The sequence below is a fragment of the Staurois parvus genome, unplaced genomic scaffold (genome assembly GCF_062004578.1).
Source record: "Staurois parvus isolate SC_StPar_1 unplaced genomic scaffold, SC_StPar_1.0 ptg000783l, whole genome shotgun sequence".
Classification (NCBI taxonomy): domain Eukaryota; kingdom Metazoa; phylum Chordata; class Amphibia; order Anura; family Ranidae; genus Staurois; species Staurois parvus.
In genome coordinates, this window is record NW_028318579.1 from 2,894,043 (window position 1) to 2,907,525 (window position 13,483).

At 40.1% G+C, this 13,483-nt stretch overlaps 1 protein-coding gene across 1 annotated transcript in view; it reads left to right on the top strand.

Moving 5' to 3' along the window:
* Nucleotides 1–13,483, top strand: part of COL22A1 (collagen type XXII alpha 1 chain) — a 665,084-nt gene that overhangs the window by 236,651 nt on the left and 414,950 nt on the right. The window contains exons 13-15 of the mRNA XM_089654647.1: nt 4,303–4,356; nt 7,290–7,343; nt 10,345–10,398. Coding sequence (XP_089510773.1) covers nt 4,303–4,356; nt 7,290–7,343; nt 10,345–10,398 — 162 coding nt within the window. The remainder of the gene's footprint in view (nt 1–4,302; nt 4,357–7,289; nt 7,344–10,344; nt 10,399–13,483) is intronic.

Consider the following 13,483-nt stretch of genomic DNA (forward strand, 5'->3'; position numbering starts at 1 on the left):
TTGGCGCTTTATAAATACTGTATAATAATAATAATAATATTAGACCGCCCTTTTATAATTCCAACTTGAAAAAACTGATTTGGAATTGTCTTCTTTTTCTGTGATTCTTTGACACTTTATACAATTGTCTCGAGTTCTCCTTTGACTTTTTTTTTCTCTTCATTTTTGATCAGCGCAGTTATTCATTTTTTTATTTTTCGGCTTTGACAAAATCACAAATATTCCCCCTCCCCCCAATCTAGCTGATATTTTTTTTTGCGCACTTTATTATTATCAGCCTTCTATTAGATAAGAGAGGGAAAGTGATGTTTACGCTGAACATTATGTTAAGCGTAAAGTTACAAAAGTGATTTATTTGGGAGAGGAAGAGATTGATTGATGTGTCGGAGGCGCACAAATAACAGCTACATAATGTTGGCGGAGATTCTAAACAACATGAGTCATGTTACATAGTTCCACTTACAAACTGCACCCGAGGGAAATCAGACAAGCGCGGCACAATCAAGTGTGCGACGTCTTCACATCAAACACTGTAAATAAACCATTTTTTGAAGCGTTTTTGGTTTTTTTAAAAAACAAGTATAACGTTGATGATCTCAAGATGTTCCATCCTTCACATTGTTGTCTGTGTTTAGAAATGGGCTTAAGATGTTTAATGCCGAGATGCTTCCGTTCCATATTGATGCTTTTAAAGTAATTAATGCTGTTTATTTTGTTTCTTTTTTTTTTTTTTCTTCCATAAAGTGGATCTCCCGGCAAAACGTGCCAATTAATTTCATGGCCTATGTAGACATATGGATTGTGGCAGCAATTTGTTGCTGTGTTGCAATGCCATTCATTTTATAATGCAGCCTCTATGCACATCGTTGCACCAGTGTGTTGTGGTGCTGTATGTATGTAGAATAGCCAAACTTTTAGGATGTTTTGATGCGTTGGAAGTCAATCATTTCAATGGGCGGCCAACATAGAGCATGTGCACTAACACACTCTACCAGGGGCGGACTGACCATTTGGAAACTCGGGCACTGCCCGAGGGCCTGGGGTCAGTAGGGGGCCCCATGAGATGCCCCTGGTACCTTTTTCATAGGCTTTTTTGAGTTTGGGCAAGGACACAGGAGCCCCATGATCCCCTATTGCCCAGGGGCCCCATGAGTTGTCAGTCCGCCTCTGCACTCTACACACCGAAATTGGCTACGACAAACAGTGAGAAGGCTGCTGCCTGTAATCCTCATTGGGGAGATTTCCCCGTTTCCTGTTCTAGTCACTTAGCAAAATTTCCACCTTCGGGAGCACAGACAGTAATATAAACCGGGTGGGTTATAACCCTTTTCCAGTCTATTGCAAAAAAAAAAAAAAAAAATGGGCTTGAGTTCCCCTTTTGAGAATTTTTTGTGTGAAGACTGTTACAGTCTCACGAGATTACAGTAAAAGATCAGTTTACTAAGCAGAGGTAAATTATCTCTGCTTAGTTTGCGGTTCCTCCAATTCTCCAGCTCTGGGCTGAAGAATCTGGAGGGAGAACACAGATCTCCAGTGAAGGGCTGAACATGTTCTCCGCTGATCTCCTGAGTGTTATAAACTGTGAATGACCAGAGAATAACTGCGATCCTCTAAATCACAGCTATTCTCTGTGTCATAAACGGACATCTATGCAGCGACATTTCCGTGAGTACCAGACATGTGTGCTGAGAGCGTGCAGGGCGCGCGCTCTCAGCACATGTTTTTTTTAATTGCATGCAAATGTGCGGCCGATCGCCATCAAGGCCCAGACGCAAAGAGGCCGCACATTTTCGCGCGCTCGGTGTGAAGAGGTTAAATGCCTATGCTAGTGATACTATGGAGAGCACAGAGTGCTGTTCACATTATCAAAACATGAAGAATTAGTGTCGCGTTGCTTCATAATTGAGGCCTAGTGTCGAGTCTGGAGGGGTTTGAAGCCTTGCAATGCCTCCCATTCAAGTCTATGGTGATGCTCCACAAATGCGCTGGCAGGCGTTTGCAGCGCTGTTTCGGTGCATTAATAACATTAGTTTGTGGTGTGGTTTTAACTCTTGAAAAACTCTTATAAAACGCATCAAAACTGCACATAGGGCGTATTTAACGCTTGTAATACACCAGTCTAATCCCCACACTAAAGCATATGAACACCTTCCAACGCCCGTACTAACGCTATAAGAGCGTTTTCTAAAGGTTAGAAATTTAGTCTGAAACTTTAGTGTGAACAAGCCCTAAGGGTGGCATTTTGATCATCACTGTAACAGGCATTCTTCCCACTGGCTCCCAATGTAAAGGGCATTTTTCTCCCCCAATGACTACTAAGGAATTGGTTTTACAAGGGGTTCCTTGAGACTTGGAAATTATTTCAAGTGTTCCTCTGGGGTAAAAAGGTTGGGAAAGGCTACACTGTTAAACATTCATTTTCCTTTGTGTAGATTCTCACGTATCCATATCATAGTGGAGCTAATAGTCACCTTCAACCGGACCTGTTCTGTATGGCTGACAATGTTTCGCTACTATTTCAAGCAGCTTCAGTATCATTCAGAAGTAACTGGCAGGGATCAGTATGACCCAAGATATAGGCAGGGGTCAGTATGACCCAAGATATAGGCAGGGGTCTATGCAACCCAATATATAGGCAGGGGTCTGTGCGACCCAAGATATAGGCAGGGGTCTGTGCGATCCAAGATATAGGCAGGGGTCTGTGCGACCCAAGATTTAGGCAAGGGTCTGTATGACCCAAGATATAGGCAGGGGTCTGTATGACCCAAGATATAGGCAGGGGTCAGTATGACCCAAGATATAGGCAGGGGTCTGTGCAACCCAAGATATAGGCAGGGGTCAGTATGACCCAAGATATAGGCAGGGATCTGTATGACCCAAGATATAGGCAGTGGTCTGTGCGACCCAAGATATAGGCAGGGGTCTGTGCGACCCAATATATAGGCAGGGGTCTGTATGACCCAAGATATAGGCAGGGGTCTGTGCGACCCAATATATAGGCAGGGGTCTGTGCGACCCAAGATATAGGCAGGGGTCAGTATGACCCAAGATATAGGCAGGGGTCTGTATGACCCAAGATATAGGCAGGGGTCTGTGTGATCCAAGATATAGGCAGGGGTCTGTGCGATCCAAGATATAGGCAGGGGTTTGTGCAACCCAAGATATAGGCAGAGGTCTGTGCGATCCAAGATATAGGCAGGGGTCTGTGCGATCCAAGATATAGGCAGGGGTCTATATGACCCAAGATATAGGAAGGGGCAGTATGACCCAAGTTATAGGCAGGGGTCTGTGCGACCCAAGATATAGGCAGGGGTCTGTGCGACCCAAGATATAGGCAGGGGTCTGTGCGACCCAAGATATAGGCAGGGGTCAGTATGACCCAAGATATAGGCAGGGGTCTGTGCAACCCAAGATATAGGCAGGGGTCAGTATGACCCAAGATATAGACAGGGGTCTGTGCAACCCAAGATATAGGCAGGGGTCTGTGCGACCCAAGATATAGGCAGGGGTCAGTATGATCCAAGATATAGGCAGGGGTCTGTGCGTCTCAAGATATAGGCAGGGGTCTGTGCAACTCAAGATATAGGCAGGGGTCTGTATGACCCAAGATATAGGCAGAGGTCTGTGCGACCCAAGATATAGGCAGGAATCAGTATGACCCAAGATATAGGCAGAGGTCAGTATGACCCAAGATATAGGAAGGGGTCAGTATGATCCAAGATATAGGAAGGGGTCAGTATGACCCAAGATATAGGCAGGGGTCTGTGCGACCCAATATATAGGCAGGGGTCCGTGCGACCCAATATATAGGCAGGGGTCCGTGCGACCCAATATATAGGCAAGGGTCTGTATGACCCATGATATAGGCAGGGGTCAGTATAACCCAGGATATAGGCAGGGGTCTATGCAACCCAATATATAAGCAGGGGTCTGTATGACCCAAGATATAGGCAGGGGTCTGTGCGACCCAATATATAGGCAGGGGTCTGTATGACCCAAGATATAGGAAGGGGTCAGTATGACCCAAGATATAGGCAGGGGTCTGTGCAACCCAAGATATAGGTAGGGCCAGCACACCCAAAGAGTTACCCTGGGTTTAATCAACACAAACTGCCTGGGTAAACCAGTAAAACAAGTCTAACCTGGAGGCTGATGGATGGGTTACCTACGTACAGTACATATACCGTACATGACTTTGTTCCTCAGTTTTCATTTTGAAGCCTAAGATAAAATCAGACTAATTTTGATATTAAAAGGCACATTGTGATCTATAGATGTGATTTTCATCATTTTATCTTTTAGGGAGAAGAAGGCAAAGCGGGCATTCCTGGAATAAGAGGAGAGAAAGGAGAAAAGGTAATGAAAAGAAAATTGTAATGGCTGTTAGGGGGACCTACAATCTGCAAGTTATTATTATAGTGCCGCACAAATATGGATTCAGTGAAACTAAAATCTCTCTTTAATTATCGTGAATTAAATGGTTTTAAAAGAAAATGATTGGGGCTTTACCGTGTACTAAAGTCAAGAGTCCTCACCTCCACTAGTTCCATTGCACTATTTACATTTTCTGTACAGTGAAGTGAAATTCTCATATGATACAGACTGGACCCAGCTACATATGTATTTTATTACTACACTACTCAGCAGAGTTGTACTCCAGGCAAGTGGTGGAGGCTACCATGAGTATGGCAATCCATAGACAAGAATAAGACCACAGTGTAATGGTAAACCTTCACCAAAGCGAATGTTCAGTTTTGTTAACTCCGCTACAAAATAAAAAAAAAAAATAATTTTTTTCAATTATATACATTTTTATATATTATATATATATATATTTATTTTCAATTATATATTTATATTATATATATATATATATATATTTTTATTTTTTTTTTCAATTATATATATATATATAATTGAAAAAATTTACTCTTACTCATCTTTTTTTATGTTATTTATTTTCTTTTGTATTTGCATTTTTGTTTTTTACTTTTTTGTGTAATTGATAGTTATGTATTTATTGTTGCTTTAATTGTTTTATTTGACTTTTTCACTGCTTTATACTTTTTGTGGACAAAAAAAGATACGATGAGGCTAACCAGAGGCTCTTTTTGGCGCAAGAAACAGGATAGCGGAAAGGAGTTTCTGTATCCCTAAAGAGCCATATAAAGCCCATTATTTTTTGAAAAACCTAAAAAAAAAAACAAGTTTTCATTTTTGCCTTCCCCATTGACTCCATTGAATTCATTTAACCTAAAAGGCAACATTTTACAGAAATGTCTTGATTTTCCATAATTTCCCAAAATTTTGGAATGAATGAAAACTCACAATGTGGTCTTCTTAAGAGTAAAGCTACTGAGGCTTTTGGCTAATGCTAATCGTGTTTATGCATTTAAATGCAGTCATTGAATGGCACAGCCACAAAACAATTCCATATGTAAATGCAGTGCTTGTGAGCTACTATGGTGTATTGAAAATAATTTGAAACTATAAATCAATAAATAATATTCTTGTGGTTCGCCTACACTATACACATGTGCAGCTTTAATCAATATTATATACAGTTGTGTCGCGCTCCACTAAAATTTAAATATTTCTAATAACCTTAGTGACTAAATATATATTAATTTTCAAAATTTCAAAATTATAAAAATATATAAAAATTCCCATAAACCATATATATTGCAGTGAAAATTTCCTCTAATTTAAAATTGAAAGTGCTCAGATTGTATATATACAAATATATTAATCAATATAAATATAATTAAATAAAATGTCCATTTCGTGATGATTTTGCAAAATAGTGAGCCTTCTCCTCTATGCGCTCACCTTAGTTTTTGACCAAACCATTAAGTAAGGCCAAAGCGGCATGTGTCCCTTATATGGACAATTGGGTAATTTGCAGATTGTATTCTTATTCCAGATGGACGGATGGGTGAGTGTAGTAATATAATTTTCCACAGGGTGTCTTGTTGTCCTCCAGATCCCCTTTATATTGGATTCCGATGGATGGTTGGGTTTTCTCCCTCTCCCCTCCAGGGTTTTTTTTCTCTTCCTACAACTCCATATTTCTCCATGTGTTGGTAACATGCAATCAAACAATTCAAATATAGTGCCTTATCTTCTTTAAAATATTTATTTGGGCTTAAAACATTAATGCACTCACATTCCAAAACATTAAAATGCTTTTTGTATAGTATTTTGATATCCTTCTATGTGATATCCACTTTGCCTGTACTCTCCGTGTGTTGCTCCTTTAAGCGTTGTGACGTCAGGGCCCCTCCCCTATACGTTACGCCACCGGGTCACATGGCTTCATCAGGGGGTTCCATCAGTTATGTGTACCAATAATGTAAATTATTCACTTTTATATTTGAAATATATTTAAAAAATATTCTTCCCAAATTATTGACATATATTTGAAATGCTACAATTTTGGCCATATTTAAAAAAAAAAAAAAAAAAAAAATATATATATATATACTGTATGTTGAAATGCGTTTTTATTACAAAACATATGAAAATTATTTTTAAAAATACATTTAAAAAATACTTACAAATTTACATGTTTTGAATGCATTTACAAATATATGTATAGATATATATTAAAATGACTTTTTTATATGTGAAAAAAAAACTGAAGAATATATTTAAAAATATATATATTTTTAAAAATACATATTTTTAAATATATTCTTCAGATTTTTTTTAACATATAAATAAGTCATTTTAACATATCTATTTACATATATTTGCAAATGCATTCCAAACATGTAGATTTGTATTTTAAAAGACATACAGTATATTTGAAATGTATTTTAAAAAATATCTTTCATATATTTTGTAATAAAAGGGCATTTCAACATACAGTGTATATATATATATATATATATATATATATATATATATATATATATATAATAAATATATATATATAATTTTTTTATATATATATATATATATTTTGAAATATATTGAATATGGCCAAAATTGTAGCATTTCAAATATATGTCAATATATTTGGGAAAAAATATTTTTAAAATATATTTCAAATATATTTTTCTTCCATATGGGATGTGACAGTGACGGTCCTTTCTGATTGGTGGCTCAGGCACTCAGTGCTGTCATATGGGGGCAGGGAGCAAGGTTTCAGGCTTGTATAAGCCAAAAGATGTGGTTCTTCTTTTATCAGAAATGTATATTATTTTGTGAGGTTATGATGAGCACAAAGGAACCAATCTGCCATTCTTGTTGGTTGAGCTCATTGATAGTCTTTTTTTTCTTCTTAGGGATCTTTAGGGCCCCCTGGAACAGCTGGCAGACTAGGAGCCAAAGGAGAGCGGGTAAGGTTTATCATTAAAAAATGTATAATATTTTCAGAGCTGGTTTTGTTGTATCCAGCAGCACTATAATAATGTGTATTTATTAGGACATCACTGGCAGTATATATAGTATACCATATTGTTGTCAGTATAGATACCATATCATTATCAGGATACAGTAGATCCCATATTGCAGACATTCTGTGGACCACAGACCTTTGTAGAGCTAGGTATACATGGACTGAAAATCAGCCGGTTCACAAATTTAGCTTTGTGTGTACCCGTCTCTGTTCAACAGAAGCTAGTCATTAGACTGGCTACTGTCAAATGGTCCTGCTGGAAAACCAGCATTCAATCAGCACTTGCAGCCAACAGTCCTGTAGTCAGCTTTGCTGTCATGTTGCTGTTACTTTGTTCTGCTGCTTTTTAATTTTCTGGTCTGCTGCTTTCTAACCTTCTGGTTTGCTGTGTTCTGATCTTCTGATCTGCTGGATTCTAATCTGCTGATCCAATCAAGTGGTCTGCTGGGTTCTAATCCTATGATTTGCTGGTTTCTAATCTTGTGATCTGCTGGTTTCTAGCCTTCTGATCTGCTGCTTTCTAATCATCCGATCTGCTGGGTTTTAATCTTTTGATTTGTTGGGTTTTAATTTTCTGGTTTGCTGGGTTCTAGCCTTCTGATCTGCTGCTTTCTAATCTGACTTGCTGGGTTCTAATCTTCTGATCTGCTGAGTTCTAATCTTCTGATCTGGTGGGTTCCAATTGACTGATCTTCTGGGTTCCAATCTTTGGATCTGCTGGGTTCTGTTTTCCTGGTTTGCTGGATTCTAATCTTCTGATCTGCCAGGTTCTAGCCTTCTGATGTGCAGCTTTCTAATCTTCTGATCTGCTGCTTTCTAATCTTCTGATCAATTTGGTTCCAATTTGCTGCTTTCTAATCTGCTGATGAACTGGATTCCAACCACGTGGTCTGTTGTGTTCTAATCCTCTGATTTGCTGGGTTGTAATCTGCTAGGTTCTAATCTTCCGATCTGCTGGGTTCTAGCCTTCTGATCTGCTGGGTTCTAATCTGACTTGCTGGGTTCTAATCTTCTGATCTGCTAGGTTCTAATCTTCTGATCTGCTGGGTTCTAGCCTTCTGATGTGCTGGGTTGTAATCTTCTGATCTGCTGGGTTCTAGCCAGGGGCGGACTGACCATTCTAGCCCAGGGTCAGTAGGGGGCCCCATGAGATGCCCCTGGTACCTTTTTCATAGGCTTTTTTTAGTTTGGGCAAGGACACAGGGGCCCCATGATCCCTTATTGCCCGGGGGCCCTATGAGTTGTCAGTCTGCCCCTGGTTCTAACCTTCTGATATTCTGCTTTCTAATCTTTGGATCTGCTGCTTTCTAATCTTCTCATCTGTTGGGCTCTAATCTTCTGATCTGCTGCTTTCTAATCTTCTGATCTGCTGCTTTCTAGCCTTCTGAAGTGCTGCTTTCTAGCCTTCTGAAGTGCTGCTGTCTGATCTTCTGATCTGCTGCTTTCTAATCTTCTGATCTGCTGCTTTCTAATCTTCTGATCTGCTGCTTTCTAGCCTTCTGAAGTGCTGCTTTCTGATCTTCTGATCTGCTGCTTTCTAATCTTCTGATCTGCTGGGTTCTAGCTTTCTGATGTGCTGGGTTCTAGTCTTCTGATCTGCTGCTTTCTAATCTTCTGACTTGCTGGGTTCTAATCTTCTGGGTTCCAATCTTTGGATCTGTTGGGTTCTAACCTTCTGATCTGCTGATGGCAGCAAAAATGTTTCACCTTTCCTGAACTCCAAAAAGACATCCTCAAGAGGCTCTGGAATTTCAACACTTTTCCAGAAAGAGTGGAGATTCTACATCTATTCAACAAGTTGACTCTCTCTGGTCTGTAAAACAGGTTCCCATTAACATTATTGTAACCAAAATTCATTCCTCCATCAGTGAGCCGAAGTAGTTTCTAACTCATCTAACTCATCAAACGTGCAAATTTTATTCTTCTATTTGTCCCTTTTATAAAGAAATTAGTAGACGGCCAAGTGATGCAGGAAGAATAGGCTCCCATCTTATCTGTATCCCCCCTCCCCAACATGACACTATGGCAGGGGTCTCGTCTGCCTCTGCCCAATCCCAGCCCTAGCTTGGGTTCTAATACCCTGGACAAAGTACACCGGACAAAGTATTATGGTAAAGCTTGCAACTTACTTATCCCCTCAGAGAGCAGGTAACGTGCACATTCTATGCCGCGTACTTTCAGAGTTTAGATATACTTCTGAAATGTAATCCCAAACCCCTATCTTAACCCCAAACTGCAATATACCCTTAAAACCTTAAAAACTTTCAAAAAATACCCCAAATCCCATAGTCCATCTCAGGAGTGAGAACGAGAGGGTGGGTATGTTCCTACATACACTGGGACCATGGAGAACGAACATAGCCACCCTCTAGCAGGAAATCAGATCACATCAGCAAAAAAAACCCCCAAACATTAAAAAACTGGAGATTTGGAAGAGGCTGAGAGTAAACATACTTTTTAGATCTAAGAATAAATACTCATTTCTAACCCAGCACACACAACATTGCACACTAATATAAACTGTACATTAGCTCATTGCAGGAGCGGACTGACCATTTGGAAACTCGGACACTGGGTCAGTAGGGGGCCCCATGAGATGCCCCTGGTACCTTTTTCATAGGCTTTTTTGAGTTTGGGCAAGGACACAGGGGCCCCATGATCCCCTATTGCCGGGGGGCCCCATGAGTTTTCAGTCCGCCCCTGAGCGTGAGTAAGCATTGATACAAGCGTGAGTATTTTATATAGCAAAATCATTTGCAGACATGGATGTTCCTCGTTCTGGGAACTGCAGTGAATACATTTTGATTTGTAGAACGCCAATTATTATTGTAGAGATTATGTTGGACCATCATCACGTACATGAAAAGGGTAAAGTCTGTTCTTATATTCTGGTATAACCCATGATAATTAATGTCCTATCTTATTGTGATGTCAACTTTCAGGGTGACAGAGGTGAAAGAGGGGAGATCGGAGTTGCAGGACCTCCGGGACCGCCGGTACGAATGTCATTGTTTTTAATAAAAGCCCGCAAACTTTTTTGAACAAACAGCTCATAACTGTGTTATAAGTTCAAGTAAGGGAAATTCAGACCAATAACATATTCTACAAGTTGCTCAGCAACAGAAAAGTTGAATTCATAAAGGATTAAACTGTTTTGCTCTTACAAAGTCAGCAATGTGGCAATATTTATTAAGCCAAAGGAAAAGAATATAAGTTAAAATTTCAGTTTATTTTTTTTTTTTTCAAGTCTTGGTTCAGTAATCAATGTAATGCCCAGGTTCACCCAGTTTTTGTATAGTGGGGAAGAGTTAGGACCTGAGTTTTGAGTTTCTTGCTAACTGGTTCTGAATTTGAAGTGCCAAGCCACATGTTAGTGTTGTTAACACCCCTGTACCCTGCTGCCATTCTGGTCCAAGCCAGAATGATGTGTTCCTGGTCCTGCAGCCTCCTGGGATACTTAAAAAAATGGCTATTTTAGCTGCTAAATAAAGTTCAGCACAATCACACACTCATCTCTGGTAAAAGGGACCCCAACAGAGACACAGGCAGAAATATTGCTGGGGTTGAACCAGTGAGGCAGATGTGACTGCACCAGCTGGTCTCTAACAGTCCCCAAGTGATGACATCACCCCTGTAGACCCTATATCCTCTTCTGGATCTTAAGAGGAGCCCACTGGTGGACTGGCAATAGGAAGTTTCCATACTACAAAGGTAGTGACATCCAAAGAAGAAACCCACCTCCTGTAAAAATAAGAGAGAGCTCAAGACTGGAGCGGCAATGTTCATGGCCTTAAGGTCACATGCCACTAGAGATCAGATAATAGAGAGGGGGGTGAGGGTATTAGGAGGCCTGAGATCAGGATCAACTTTTTCTCCTGTAAATAAAGTTCAGCACAATCACACACTCATCTCTGGTAAAAGGAACCCCAACAGAGACACAGGCAGAAATATTGCTGGGGTTGAACCAGCGAGGCAGATGTGACTGCACCAGCTGGTCTCTAACAGTCCCCAAGTGATGACATCACCCCTGTAGACCCTGTATCCTCTTCTGGATCTTAAGAGGAGCCCACTGGTGGACTGGCAATAGGAAGTTTCCATACCACAAAGGCAGTGACATCCAAAAAAGAACCCTACCTCCTGTAAAACTAAGAGAAAACTCAATACTGGAGCAGCAAATGTCCATGGCCTTAAGGTCACATGCCAGTAGAGATCAGATAATAGAGAGGGGGGGGGATGAGGGTATTAGGAGGAGAGAGATCAGGATCAACTTTTTCTCCTGTAGATACAACAGGAAGTTAGAGAAAATCTCTCCAAAGTAAGGAAAATACCTTCTTAAGCAGCTGTCACTGGAACGGGTGTCCCCAATGGAAGATTTACTCTCAACTCCTTTTCAGCAAACAGTACAAATTTGTGATTTTCCCTTATTTCCAGTTCTGGTGACAGTGGTCAATGGGACAGATAGAAAGAATATACTAGCAGGAAAAAGAGTCCAAACCTTCCCCACTCTACTGAAAATGCAAAATAAAATGTTGGCTTTAGACACCCTGTTTATGTAACTGTTTATGGAGCAGGCAGATGGTAATCTGAACAGTTGAATTGTCCTTGCACTCAAAATTCTGACCCTAATGGTTTCTACCTACCGTACTTCAAAGAGTTCAGAGTTTGACAGTACAGAATACTAACCAAGGTCAAATAATTAAAACCTGTTTTAAGGACTACAATGGACTTTATCCAGTATACTGTATATACAAATACTGTATTATTTTGTTTAGATCTTCTTCTGTGTTTCCTTTAGCAGGTACAAGAAGCAAGACTGAGACTTTTGAAAACACCCAATTTTATGTTTTCTAGAGAACAATAATTTCCTTGACTTTAATATTGGAGAACTGCCACTGATGTCCATTGTTTGCCTCTTGAACACTTCTGTATGGAAAGCCCACATTTGTTCATTTAATAGGAACTTATCAGTTGCCCTCTTTACTTTGGACAGTGCATGCTGCTATATTGTCCTCTAGAGCAGTGGTTCCCAAGCTCTGTCCTCGAGTATCCCCAATAAATTAGTCATATCATGATTTCCAAGGGAGAATGTCACCAGCACACTGAGGATCACCTGTGATATGCCTGATGAAGGGGGTCCTACGAGACTCCGAAACATTGCCTTGCTGTAACTCCTTTGCTGATTCTGTTGGGTTCCATCCGATGGTCGCTGCAGCGCCCACTTATACACACAGCCATTTTTAATGCAGGAACATGTGCAGTTGGATCGTACACTTGCATGTCATGATTTCCTTCACCTTGTACAGGTGATTTAAATTAATGCCAATGGCTTGGTATTTATGACAGCTACAGTAGGGAATAATTATTTGATCTCCTGCAGAGTTTGCCCAACTACAAAGAAATGAAGGGTCTATAATTTTTATCATAGATGTATTTGAAATGATAGAGACAAAATATCAACCAAAAATCCAGAAAAAACACAATACAAATGTTATAAATTGAGTTGCAGTTCAGTGAGTAAAATAAGTATTTGATCCCCAAGCATAACATGCCTTAGTACTTGGTAGAGAAACCCTTGTTGGCAAACACAGAAGTAAGACGTTTCTTGTAGTTGGTTACCAGGTTTACACACATCTCAGGAGGGTTTTTGGTCCACTCTTATTTACAGATCTTCTGTAAATCCTTAAGGTTTCTTGGCTGTCGTTTGGCAACTCGAAGTTTCAGCTCTGTCCGTAGAAGAAGAAGAAGGTTCTCATCCAAGATTTTACAATACATGGCTCCGTCCATTGAGCCCTCAATGTGGCAAAGTCAGCCTGTACCTTTAGCAGAGAAGCAGCCCAAGCAAAATGTTTCCACCTCCATGCTTGACTGTAGGGATGGTGTTCTTAGGGTCATAGTCAATATTTTTCTTCCTCCAAACACGGCGAGTCAAGTTAATGCCAAAGAGCTCAATTTTGGTCTCATCTGACCACAGCACTTTCTCCAAATTCTTCCCCGAATCATTTATCCCTCATTTTTCTCATGATCATCCTAACCCTATGAGGCAAACTCTTGCATGGAGCTCCAGACCGAAGGCGATTGATG